General features: G+C 39.8%; 1 protein-coding gene across 2 annotated transcripts in view; it reads left to right on the top strand.

Annotated features, from left to right (window-relative positions):
- The first annotated feature begins 2,086 nt into the window (after positions 1-2,086).
- CCDC112 (coiled-coil domain containing 112) overlaps positions 2,087-12,637 on the top strand; it is a 31,445-nt gene continuing 20,894 nt past the window's right edge. For both annotated transcript variants that reach the window (XM_059919417.1, XM_059919416.1), the window contains exon 1: positions 2,087-2,355. In XM_059919417.1, the coding sequence (XP_059775400.1) occupies positions 2,239-2,355 (117 nt within the window). In that variant the 5' untranslated portion in view covers positions 2,087-2,238. The remainder of the gene's footprint in view (positions 2,356-12,637) is intronic.

The raw sequence follows: 12,637 nt of genomic DNA, 5'->3' as shown, positions 1-12,637 counted from the left end.
TAAATTAAAGAGATCTTACCTTCTCAATACCCTGAAGCTTCCCTCTTCCTTCTAGTGCATGGGGAAAGGAGAGCAGCCCATCTTTTGTCTCCAAATCTACCAGCCACCTTGTGCTGCAACCCTCCAGTAAGGAAGAGCAGGTGCCCCTCTCAGAGACCAAACTTTCCATTTGTGACCTAGACTCCAAGGTACAGATGCCCTCCACTAGTCCCCAGCTTGAAACATACACACACACACACACACACACACACACGCACCCCACATGTATCTTCTTTGATCACACATCTTCAAGCTACCACCTCATTTCACTGGTCACCTGCATCACAGAATCATCAAAATAGTTGTCTAAAGACATCATTTCTACTCCTCACCTTCATCATCTCCTCAACTGTCTCAGCCAGGCTTTGGCCCTCACCACCCCACTGACAGTGCTCTTGTCAGGGTGGCCAGTGGCCTCCTCATTGTCAAATCCAACCATCAGCTGTCTGTTTTCATGTCACTCAACCTCTGGGCAGCAGACCACACAGTTGATCATTCTTGAAACACTTTCTTCCATAGGATTCCGGCTTTCCTCCCTTCTCACAGACCTCTCCTATCAACTCCTCCTGTCTGTGTCATCTGTGTTGGAGGGCTCTAGGCCTCAGTTCCCAGACTTCAATTTATACTCTCCCTGAGTGATCTCATTCAGTCTTTTAAGATGTTTTCTACATGGAGATGAAGATCAAATTCATTATTTAGCTCTAGTCTCTTTCCTGGGCTCCATCTGCCTGTTCAACGTCTCTACCAGGATGGTCTCTGGAGTTAGGCCAGCTAGGCTTGTATCCCAGTTCCTACTTGTATATGGTCTTGTGTTACTTAACATTATCCATGAAATGAAAATGATAATAGTACCTACTTCACTAGATTGTTTAGAACAGTGCTGGCACAAAGTAAGTGCTCGATAAATACCCTGTTTGTTTACTTGTTTGAATTCCCTGGTAGAAGTTTGGAGAGAAGGAACTTCGTGTGTGTGTCTAATTCAACAGTTAATTTTCAAGGTCTGGCATATAGTAGCAGCTGGATATTGATTGAATTAATGAATCGATGAATGGATGAATACATTCGTTTAAAGGAGGAAAACGCAATGCATCCACAAATCAGCTGAATTGCCACTGGTTTCCAATGCCTTGACTGCAGGAGTCATCTCTGGCTCTTTGCCACCTTCCCAACACTGTATCTTTGGAGTCTCTCTTCTCAATGGCCAAGTCCTAGGAGTGTGACATCCCTGTGACATCTGATACCTGATAGTGTAGGGCATGCTCTGTTTTTTTTTTTTTTTAATAAATTTATTTATTTAATTTATTTATTTTTGGCTGTGTTGGGTCCCTGTTGCTGTGCGTGGGCTTTCCCCAGTTGCGGCGAGCGGGGGCCACTCTTCGTTGCGGTGCGCGGGCCTCTCATTGCAGTGACCTCTCTCTGCTGCAGAGCACAGGCTCCAGACGCACGGGCTTCCGTAGCTGTGGCTCGCGGGCTCCAGAGCGCAGGCTCAGTAGTTGTGGCTCACGGGCCTAGCTGCTCCGCGGCACGTGGGATCCTCCCAGACCAGGGCTCGAACCCGTGTCCCCTGCATTGGCAGGCGGACTCCCAACCACTGCGCCACCAGGGAAGCCCGGGCATGCTCTGTTTTGTTTGAAAATGTGAAATATGGTCTGTCGTTCAGGCTCATCAATAATGTTTTTTCATTTAGACTCAGTTTCACCAGAACTTAGCAGAAACCTAGAAAGAAGTTCTATTATGTAAAGTATATCTCTCTATGGATGTATAGATATCTATGTATATCATATATCTATATATAACACTAATAAATTTAAGTAGGACAGTGAAAAACAATGAATTTTCCCGGCGGTTAAGGGACAGGGGCCGGGGAGAAAGATTTTTTGCCAAATAAAGAGTAGATAACGTGCACTGTAATACAACCGCGCCGCAGAGCACAGCGAAGCCGAGCCCGCCACCGGCCCGCGCTCCCGCCCGCGCTCGGGCCCCGCCCTGATCCCGACCCCGCCCCGCCTTGCACCGCGGCCCACCTCCGCCCTGCACTCCCGCCCCGCCCTGCGCTCCGGCCCCGTCCCACATCTCGGCGGCGCTCTCCCGCCCGGGGGAGCCCTGCCGCCCCGGCGGAGCCAGGCTCTCTCCACGCCCGAACCCCTCCACCCCAGGCCTGGGGGGGCCGCAGCGCACCGAGCGGCTCGGCGTGGAAAAATGGCCGCCCTGACGACGGTCGTGGTGGCGGCGGCGGCCACAGCTGTAGCGGGGAGTGTGGCGGGGGCGGGCGCGGCCACCGGGACCCGCGTGGGAGCAACGCCTGTGCCGCAACAGGTAAATGGAGGAGGCAGACGTGGGCCGGGGAGCTGCAGGCGCCGGAGGCTGGACGGGGCCCCAGGCTGAACAGGTGTGCTCTGTAGCGCGGCCCCGGGAGGCGGGAGGCGCGGTGTTAGCCTCCCTTTGCTCGGGGCCTGGCACACGCCAGCGTTTCGCTTTGTTCGCTTGTGCGTTTAACTGCTTTTACGGAGCCGCCTCTCTTGTGGTTTTGGAGTGGAGGAAGATCTGGGTGGAAACGCTGGCTCTGCCTCTTCCTAGCGTGTGATAGGAACATATTTAACCTCTCGGTGACTCAGTTTCTTCTCGAAACGTTGGAACTGATAATATGCACCTTCCCGAGCCGTGCACATTGTCTGGGAAGCCCCTGGTACAATGCTTGGTTGGAGAGAGATTCGGTGCCCAGTGACTGGTGGCTGCTGTATTATTGTATCAGCGCTGGGAATACAAGGAGGAGTCAAACATGGGATGGTCTGAGGCTGCCAGAGATCTTCTCAGGACCCGTTTCTCTGCAGTGAGGACCAGAGGATCCCCCAAGGAGAATTGTTGGATCCAGCTGCTCAGGTCAAAGATCTTGACTCCTCTCCTTCTCTCACAGCCCACACCCCAGAGCATGGGCAGTTCCCGTCTGCTCTACCTAAGGAATAAGTGCAGAATCCCACTCTTCTCACCACCTCACATGGTGGTCCACACCATCATTTCTCCCCCAGCAGAAATACTTTCCTAGTTGGTTTCTCTTCTTCCACTCTTGCCTTCCTGAAATATTCTCAACAGTCAGATGATTGAGTCCAATAATGACACTTGTCTGCTCAGATCCCTCAGAGTAAAAGCAAACGTTTTTACCGTGGTCCACAGGGCCTCTGAGCTGCCCCTACCACCTCCCTGTCACCTCATCCCCAGTCCCCTGCCCTGAGTCTCCTGCAGCCATACTGGCTTCCTGGTGGTCCTTCAGACAGGTGGAGCACACTTCTCCCTCAGGATTTTTGCAGTTGCTGTTCCCTCTGCTTGGAATCTCTTTCCTCATGGTCTCATGGCCAGCACCATCACCACCTTCAGATATCTTTGTTCAAATGCCATCAGCTCAGTGATTCTTTCCTTGACCTCCCCTTACTGAATCCCCCTTCCCAGCACGCCCTGTTGTCTTTTCTGGTTTTGTTTTTCTCCATAGCACTTATTACCATATAATATATTACATATTTTATGCTTACTTTTTAATTTTTCTCCACCCTGCCTGGGAACGTAAACCCTGCCCTCTATGAGGGAAGAAACTTTTGGAAGTTTATTCACTCTTGTATTCCCAGCACCAAAAGCTGTGCCTCTTTAGTCCAGGAACATAGTAGATGCTCATTAAATAATTGTGGCTTAGTCCAAACCTTAAAGCAGGCTGTTGGGAGCTGAGGACAGCTTCTATCATTTTCTTCCTCTAAGGAAATACAGTGTCTTTACCTGTTTCAAGAAATTCAGGAAATTCCACCTCAGACAAATTTTCTCACACATCCTCTGTATTTCTTTTTATTATTCTAACTCTGGCCCAGATGTCTCAGGAAAAAAATATAAAATACAGAAAAATACATAATAGATATATATTTTTTTCAGATATATTTTAAATACTTTAAAAATATTTTTTTAAATGTATGGCCCTAGTGTTTTAGCCCTCTTGGTGGCTCTCTCCATGAAACCTTTCTGGCTTACTTTAGTTGAAAATGATTTGTTCTCTAAATTCTTATAACCATGTTTTACCTCCTGGTTTGCATTTCTCACAAGTTGCCTAATACTGTTATTGATGCACACTCTTGCCTACTACAGTGATTCTCAGAGGTTTGCCTTCCTTGGTGTTGGATCAGAATCACCTGTGGAGCTGTTTCAACTGTGACATCGGTTTCTCACATTCAGCAATGTCTGGAGACAGTTTTGGTTGTCACAGCTGCAGGTGGACTGTGGGGTGTTTGTGTGTGCTCCTAGCATCTAGTGGGTACAGGCCAAAGGACAGCTCCCCCCGCAAAAAAATTACCTGGTCAAAAATATCCGTAGTGCTGAGGTTGAGACACCCCACTTTATACCCTCTCACTAGTTTAGGGAGGGCAGAGCCTCATGGTTGACAGTCACAGCAGTAGCGAGGTAGAATTTCTCAAGGGTGTTTGGGTTTAAAAAAAAAAGAAAACAATTAGAATCTCTACTGTACCATACTGCTTTTTGAGGAGTTTAACTATGTGTTATCCCTCTGTGTATTCCCCCCAACGTACCACATACACATACACACAGACACACACACATACGCACTGTACACTCAAATTCTACAGCCTCGCACTGAACTTGGATATTTGTCATAGGATTTCATGAATGAGTATTCCTATTGATTCTAACAGTGAAACCAACTAATGTTTTCCTGAGAAGAGATAATTTTCCTCATGATATTAGAGATGTCCTCCAAAATATCTGGAGTTCCTATATTAGCCTGCTAGGGCTTCCATAACAAAATACCACAGACTGAATGGCTTAAATGACAGAAATTTACTTTTTTACCATTTTGCAGGCTGGGAAGTCCAAGATCAAGGTGCTGTCAGGGTTGGTTTCTGGCTTGTAGACAGTCACCTTCTTGCTGTGTCCTCACATGTGCACACGCAGAGAGAGAGAGTTTTCTGGTGTCTCTTCCTCTTTTTATAAGGACACCAGTCCTAATGGATTAGGACTCTATCCTTATGATCCCATTTAACCTTAATGACTTCCTCCAAATCTAAGGCCTCAACCTGTGAATTTGGGGGGTGATAATTCAGTCCATAACTGTTCCCTTAAATTATTTTGGAATAATTATCTTTGAAGTTTTAGAACTATTTTATATTGTGTTTTATTTTACAACCTCCATAGAGTGTGGAATCCCATAAATTTCTCATTCATTTTGAAAAGAAATAATGTACCCTATCTATGCATTTTAATACTTGTATATTATTTGTTCATAATTCTCCTCAGCCATTGCCTTTCAAGGCCGAAGACTATGAATCTCTTGATTGTCCTCTCAGATGCCTTTTCCCTTTTTATCTTTTCAGCAGCTGAATTATAACTTTTTTGAAGTATCTCTAGCAGTATCACACTAGTGTATGTTCTGGTTGTACCAAGATAGAGCTGTGTCTTCTGTTTGTTTTGTTTCTAGTGCCCTTCCTGTGATGACTTGTATTTTATGGCATTTGGCTGCCTGGAGTGGTCCTTCAGTAATAAGCACATTACTTTTCTGACTTTAAATGATTACTCAAAATGGATTTCCTCTAGAAGATCACACACATGAATAGGGCTGTGTGTATGTGGTAGAGTGCAGAATCCACCTCCCCCCTCAAGGATAGTCACATCCTAATCCCCAGCACCTGTGACTATGTGACCTTACATGATTGAAGGAACTTTGCAGATATGATTAAGTTGAGGATCTTGAGATGGGGAGTTTATCTGGGTGGGCCAATATATTCACAAAGGTCCTTGTAAGAGGGAAGCAGGAGGATCAGAACCAGTAGGAGAGGTAACAGTGGAAGCAAGAGGGTGAAGTTATGTGAGGAAGGGGCCATGAGCCAAGGAATGAAGGTGGCCTCTAAAAGCTGAAAAAAAGGTAAGGAAGTAATAAATTCTCCTCTGAATCTCCAGAAAGAACACAATCCTACCAACACCTTAATCTTAGACTTGACCTCCAGAATTGTAAGAGAATAAATTTGTGTTGTTTAAGCCTCTAAGTTTGTGGTAAACTAATTTTTGGTAAGTTTGTTATAGTAGTGATAGGAAATGAATGCAACCAGAGGCCTGAGCTCTCACCTTTGGCTGGTCTTGAAACTCTGTGCAACAGGTAGTGAAGGCTAAAGTAGAGTTTTAAACTGCTTGCCCAAGTACTGATGGCACGCTCCAGCATGTACTCAGACCACCTCAGCAAAGACTGGGGACTTAATTGGTTCAAGACATCTAAGAAAATCTTTGACCAACCAGTTGTTCACTGACAACTAAGCTAACGAAACAGGGATTTCAGTGCCACACAAACAAAGAATACAGACTTTACGGAATTGGTTCAGAAAAATGACTAAACAAACAGTGACAACAACAAACCTTGGAGAGGGGAAAGAATCTCATTTTCAGAGTTGCCACATTATATTATTTAAAGTGTTGAGTATTTGACAGACAAATTATGAGATATGCAAAGAAACAAGAAAGTATGGTCCACACACAGAAGAATTAAAAAGAAAAAAGAACAGTAAAAAGAAATTGTCCCTTAAGATGACCAAATGTTGGACATAATAGACAAAGACTTAAAATCATCTACTTTCAATATGTTCAAAAATCTAAAGGAAACCATTTCTAAAGAAATAAAACAAACTATGAGAATGGTGTCTCACCAAATAGAAAATATCTATAAAGAGAAAAATTATAATAAAAGAATCAAATAGAAATTTTGGAGTTAAAAAATACAAGAACTCAATTCACTAGAGGGACTCAACACTAGATTTGAGCTGCCAGAAGATAGGTCAATTCAGATTATCCAGACTGAGGAACAGAAAGAAAAAAAGAATGAAGAAAAATGAACAGAGCCTTAGAGACCTGTGAGATACCATCAAGTGTCACAGCTAATGAGAGTCCCAGAAGGAGAGGAAAGAGAAAAGGGGGGAAAAGAATATTTGAAGAAATGATGGGTGAAATATGAATCTACACATCGTTGGAACTCAGTGAACTCCAAGTAGAATAAACTCAAAGAGATCCATACCTAGACATGTCATAATCAAACTGTAGAAAAGACAAAGACAAAAAGAAAATCTTGAAAGCACCAACAGAGAAGCAACTCAACATATACAAGGGATCCTCAGTAAATACTGGTTTCTCAACAGACACCTTGGACTCCAAAGGCATGGAATGATAGACATAGTCAAAATGCTGAAAGAAAAGGACTCTCAACCAAGAATTCTGTGTCCAGAAAAATAATTGTCTAAAAATGAAGGAGACTACATCAAACTAAAAAGATTCTGCACAGCAAAGGGAACATCAACAAAATGAAAAGACAGCCTACTGAATGAGAGAAAACATTTGCAAATCATATAAGGAGTTAATATCCAAAGTATATACTCGTACAACTCAATAGCAGAAAAAAAATCAGATTGGAAAATGGGCAAAGGAACTGAATAAACATTTTCCTCAAGAAGACATACAGATGACCAACAGGTACTTGAAAAGATGCTCAGCATCATTAATCATCAGGGAAATGCAAATCAAAACTGCACTTTTTAGAATAGCTGTTATCAAAGGGACGAGAAATAACAAGTGTTGGTGAGGATGTGGAGAAAAGTGAACCCTTGTGCACTGTTGGTAGGGATATAAATTGGTTTAGACGCTCTGGAAAACAGTATGGGGGTTCCTCAAAAAATTAAAAATAGAACTACGATATGATCCAGCAATTCCGATTCTGGGTATTTATCTGAAGGAAATGAAAACACTAACTTGAAAGATACATGCACCCCAGTGTTCACTGTAGCATTATATACAATAGCCAAGAAATGGAAGCAACCTGTGACCACTAATGATGAATGGATAAAGAAAATATGATACACACACACACCACTGGAATACTATTCGGCCATAAAAAGAAGGAAATCTTGCCATTTACAAAAATGTGGATGGACCTTGAGGACATTATGTCAAGTGAAATAAGTCAGACAGAGAAAGACAAATACCATATGATCTCACTTAAATGTGGAATCTAAAAAAAAAATTAAACTCATAGGTACAAAGAACAGGTTGGTGGTTGCCAGAGGCAGGGGATAGGGGCTGGGCAAAATGGATAAAGGTAGTCAAAAGGTACAAACTTAGTTATAAAATAAATAAGTCCTGGGGATGTAATGTACAGCATGGTGACTAGTTAACAGTAGTTGCTAAGAGAGTAGATCTAAAAAGTTCTCATCACAAGAAAAACATTTTGTAACTCTGGTAATGGATGCTAACTAGACTTGTGGTGAGCATTTTGCAATATATACAAATATTGAATTATATTGTACATCTGAAACTAATATAATGTTATATGTCAATTATATCTCAATTTAAATATCAAAGGAGATTGGAATTCAAAGGGAGCTTAGAGTTTATCTAATAAAATATTTTCATAAAAATAACTTTAAAAATAAAGTTGAGACTTAAAGATATTAAATAATTTGCCTTGATTTCTGTTATCAGATATACATCTCAATAGATGCTCTGTTTCCAGCATAGTGTTTCTGCCAATGCAACATGCTAACTCAAGCTCTAAGTGAGTTGATTTGTTAAAAATATAGATAGTATTATCTCTTACAGCATAGTAAAACCCAAAGACTTTATTGTTTGCCAAGTTACTTTTCATAAAAAACATATAAAATGGAAACCTAGGTTACAAAATTTGCTGCCACTAATTATAAGGACATCTTCACTCTATTGTCCCCAAAATATAATGGCAGTAAAATATAATGGATAATGGTAGACTATGGAAAATTGAATACATATGCACAGGTCCTCTATTGGCTCCCATGTAAATTCTCCTAGAAGTCCACATCCCTGGAATTCACATAACTAGAACAAGTAAGTGCACTTGACCCTTAAACAACACGAGGGTTAGAGGCACCAACCCCTGCATAGTCAGAAATCTATATATAGCTTTTGACTCCTCAAAAACCTAACTACTAATAGCCTACTGTTGATCTTTTGGTCAATTAACACATATTTTGTAAGTCATTATACTGTATTGTTACAATTAAATAGGCTAGAGAAAGTAAAATGTTACTAAGAAAATCATAAGGAGGCAAAAATACATTAACAGTACTGTACTGTACTTATCGATACTGTAAGTTTACATGATTTGTTTATAAGATGAATTGCCAGTCAGTATCTACATCAGTATTGTCATATACAAAACACTATAGGGCTTCCCTGGTGGCTCAGTGGTTGAGAATCTGCCTGCCAATGCAGGGGACACGGGTTCGAGCCCTGGTCTGGGAGGATCCCACATGCCGCGGAGCGGCTGGGCCCGTGAGCCACAATTACTGAGCCTGCGCGTCTGGAGCCTGTGCTCCGCAATAAGAGAGGCCGCGATAGTGAGAGGCCCGCGCACCGCGATGAAGAGTGGCCCCCACTTGCCGCAACTAGAGAAAGCCCTTGCACAGAAACGAAGACCCAACACAGCCATAAATAAAAATAAAATTAAATAAAAATAAAATTAAAAAAAAAAACACTATAGATGTTGTACATATTACTAACACTAGACATCAAAAATGAAAACATAATGTGAAGAAGAAATTCATATTTATTTACAAATATAATGGTCCATGCACTGATAATGAAGAAGCAGCAATATGATTGCTTTATGGTAGCCTAATATAGTCGATATGTTTGCTTCACAATAGCCTAGCCTGTACACGAATGAATCATTATAAAATTTTTATGACATACAATATTATCATCATATTCATAATGTAACACTGGGAACATTGTTCCATTTTTTTCAAAAACCACTTACCTGTGATGATAGGCTGCTAGGCACTTTCTCCAATTAAGAGAGAGAAAAGCATACTGTACGGTAATGTAATTCTTTGAAAGCAAAGTTATAAAACAGTAAGAAAACTAACACGTTATTAATTTTATATGACTATCACTCACCTTATGCCTATGTAGGGATAGACTAGTATCTACATATATTTCATGCATTCATGACATACCTAACTTTTTCTTAATTTTTTTGATATTTCTAGGCTGTGTGATTCGTCTGTTTTTTCAAATTGTCACAAATCTCCAAAATTTTTTCCAGTATATTTATTGGAAAAAATCTGTGTATAAGTGCACCTGCTTCAAATCTGTATTGTTCAAGGGTCAGCTGTATAGTATTTCTCAGAATTGGAGCGTATTTTCCTCAGCTAAACATAATTTCCCCATATGATCAAGATTATATTATACTTATAAACTAATGAACAAATTTTTAAAAATTGTATTCTCTGCACACATTTCTCAAGTAAAATGTAAAAATCTTTAGTGAAAAAAATGGAGAAATTTAGACAATCCCAGATTTTAAAAAACTGAGAGGATTCATTGCCAGCATATCTGCCCTACAAGGAATACTAAAGGAAGTCCTTCGAGCAAAAGTAAAAAGATACTAGGTAATAATTCAAATCCAAATGAAGAATAATATCAATAAAGAGTACTGGTAAAGGTAAATATAGAGGTAAATATAAAAGTCAGTATAATGTAAAGGTATATAATAATAAAGGTAATGTATGATAATATAAGGTAATATTATAATAAAGGTATATATAAACATTTATAATATATAATAGTAAAGACAAATGTAGAGGTAAATATAAATGTCAGGGTTTTTTTGTTCATAACAAATTTCTTTCGTAAAATAGAGAAGGGAACACTTCTCAACTCATTCTATAAGGCCATTGTTACCTTGATACCAAAATTAGACATCACAAGAAAGAAAATAACAGATCAGTATCTCTTATGCATACAAATGCAAAGATTCTCAACAAAACACTATCAAGCCAAACCTAACAACATAGGGGAGGATTTTACACCATGATTAGTTGGGATTTATTCCAGGCATATGAAAATCAATCAACATAATGGAATTTATTAATAGAATAAAGGACAAAAACCATATGATCATCTCAATAGATGCAGAAACAGCAACTGAAAAAATCCAGCACTCTTTCATGATAAAAATATTCGACAAGTTAGCGATAGAAGGAAACTCCTCTGCCTGATAAAGGCATCTATGAAACACCAACCTTTAACATAATACTTAATGACGAAAGATTGAAGACTTCCCCATAAGATCAGGAATAAGACAAGAATATCCACTCTCACCACTTTATTCACTGGAGATTCTAGCCAGGCAACTAGGCAAGAAAAACAAAAAGCATTCAGATTGGAAAAGAAGAAATAAAACTATCCTTATTTGCAGATGACATGATCTTGTATATAAAAAATCCTAACTAATCCTCCAAAAAAACTATTAGAGCTAATAAACAAGTTCAGCTGTTTGCAGGAACTTGCAGGAAACAAGAGCAATGTACAAAAATCAGTTGTACTTCTATACAGTAGTAATGGACCATTCAAAAATGAAATTAAGAAAATAATGCCATTTTGGAGTATTACTCAGCAATAAAAAAGAATGAAATATTGCCATTTGCAGCAACACAGATGGACCTAGAGATTATCATACTGAGTGAAGTAAGACAGAGAAAGACAAATAGTATATGATATCGCTTATATGCAGAATCTAGAAAATAATACAGATGAATTTTTACAAGACAGAAACAGACTCACAGAAAAAACAAAAACAACAAAAAAAGTATGGTTACCAAAGGGGAAAGAGGGGGAGCAGGGATAAATTAGGAGTATGGAATTAATAGATACGTACCACTATATATAAAATGGATAAACAACAGAGATTTACTGTATAGCACAGGGAATTATATTCAATATCTTGTAATAACCTATAATTGAAAAGAATGTGAAAAAAATGTAAGAATCATTTTGCTGTACATCTAAACTAACACAATACTGTAAATCAACTATACTTCAATTAAAAAAATTTAATATTCCATAGTATAACGAAGAATAAAATACATAGGAATGAATTTAGCAAAAGAAGTGCAACACGTTTAAGTTTTTGAAACATATGTTTCGAAAACTCAGAAACATCATTGAGAGAAATTAAAGAAAACCTACCTAAACGAACGTTTTGTGTTCATGAATATGAAGACTTAATATTCGTGAGATGGTAGTACTCCCCAAATTGATTCAATGCAATCCCTATCAGAATCTCAGCTGCCTTTTTTTTGTTTTTTTTGCAGAAACTGTCAATCTGATCCTAAAATTCATATGGGAAATTCAAGGGACCCAAAATAGTCAAAACAATCTTGAAAAAGAACAAAGTTGGAGAACTCCCACTTCTTAATTTCAGAATTGAATATGAAGCGACAGTAATCAAACAGTATGGTACTGGCACAAGGATAGACATACCAGTGAGAGTTAAGAGTAAACCGTTACATTTGTGGGCAATTGATTTTCAACAAGGGTGCTAATATAATTCAATAAGGAAAGAATGGTCTTTTCAACAGATGGTGTATTCACATACAAAAGAGTGAAGTTGGACTTCTCCCACACACCACATATAAAAATTAACTCAAAATGGATTAGAAACCTAAATGTGAGAGATAAAACTGTAAAACTCTTAGAAGAAAACTTAGATGTAAGTCCTCATGACCTTTAATTAGGTAATGGTGTCTTCTATATGACA

This window comes from Balaenoptera ricei, chromosome 3 (genome assembly GCF_028023285.1).
Source record: "Balaenoptera ricei isolate mBalRic1 chromosome 3, mBalRic1.hap2, whole genome shotgun sequence".
In the NCBI taxonomy this organism is placed as follows: domain Eukaryota; kingdom Metazoa; phylum Chordata; class Mammalia; order Artiodactyla; family Balaenopteridae; genus Balaenoptera; species Balaenoptera ricei.
This window is presented reverse-complemented; position numbering and strand designations above follow the sequence as displayed.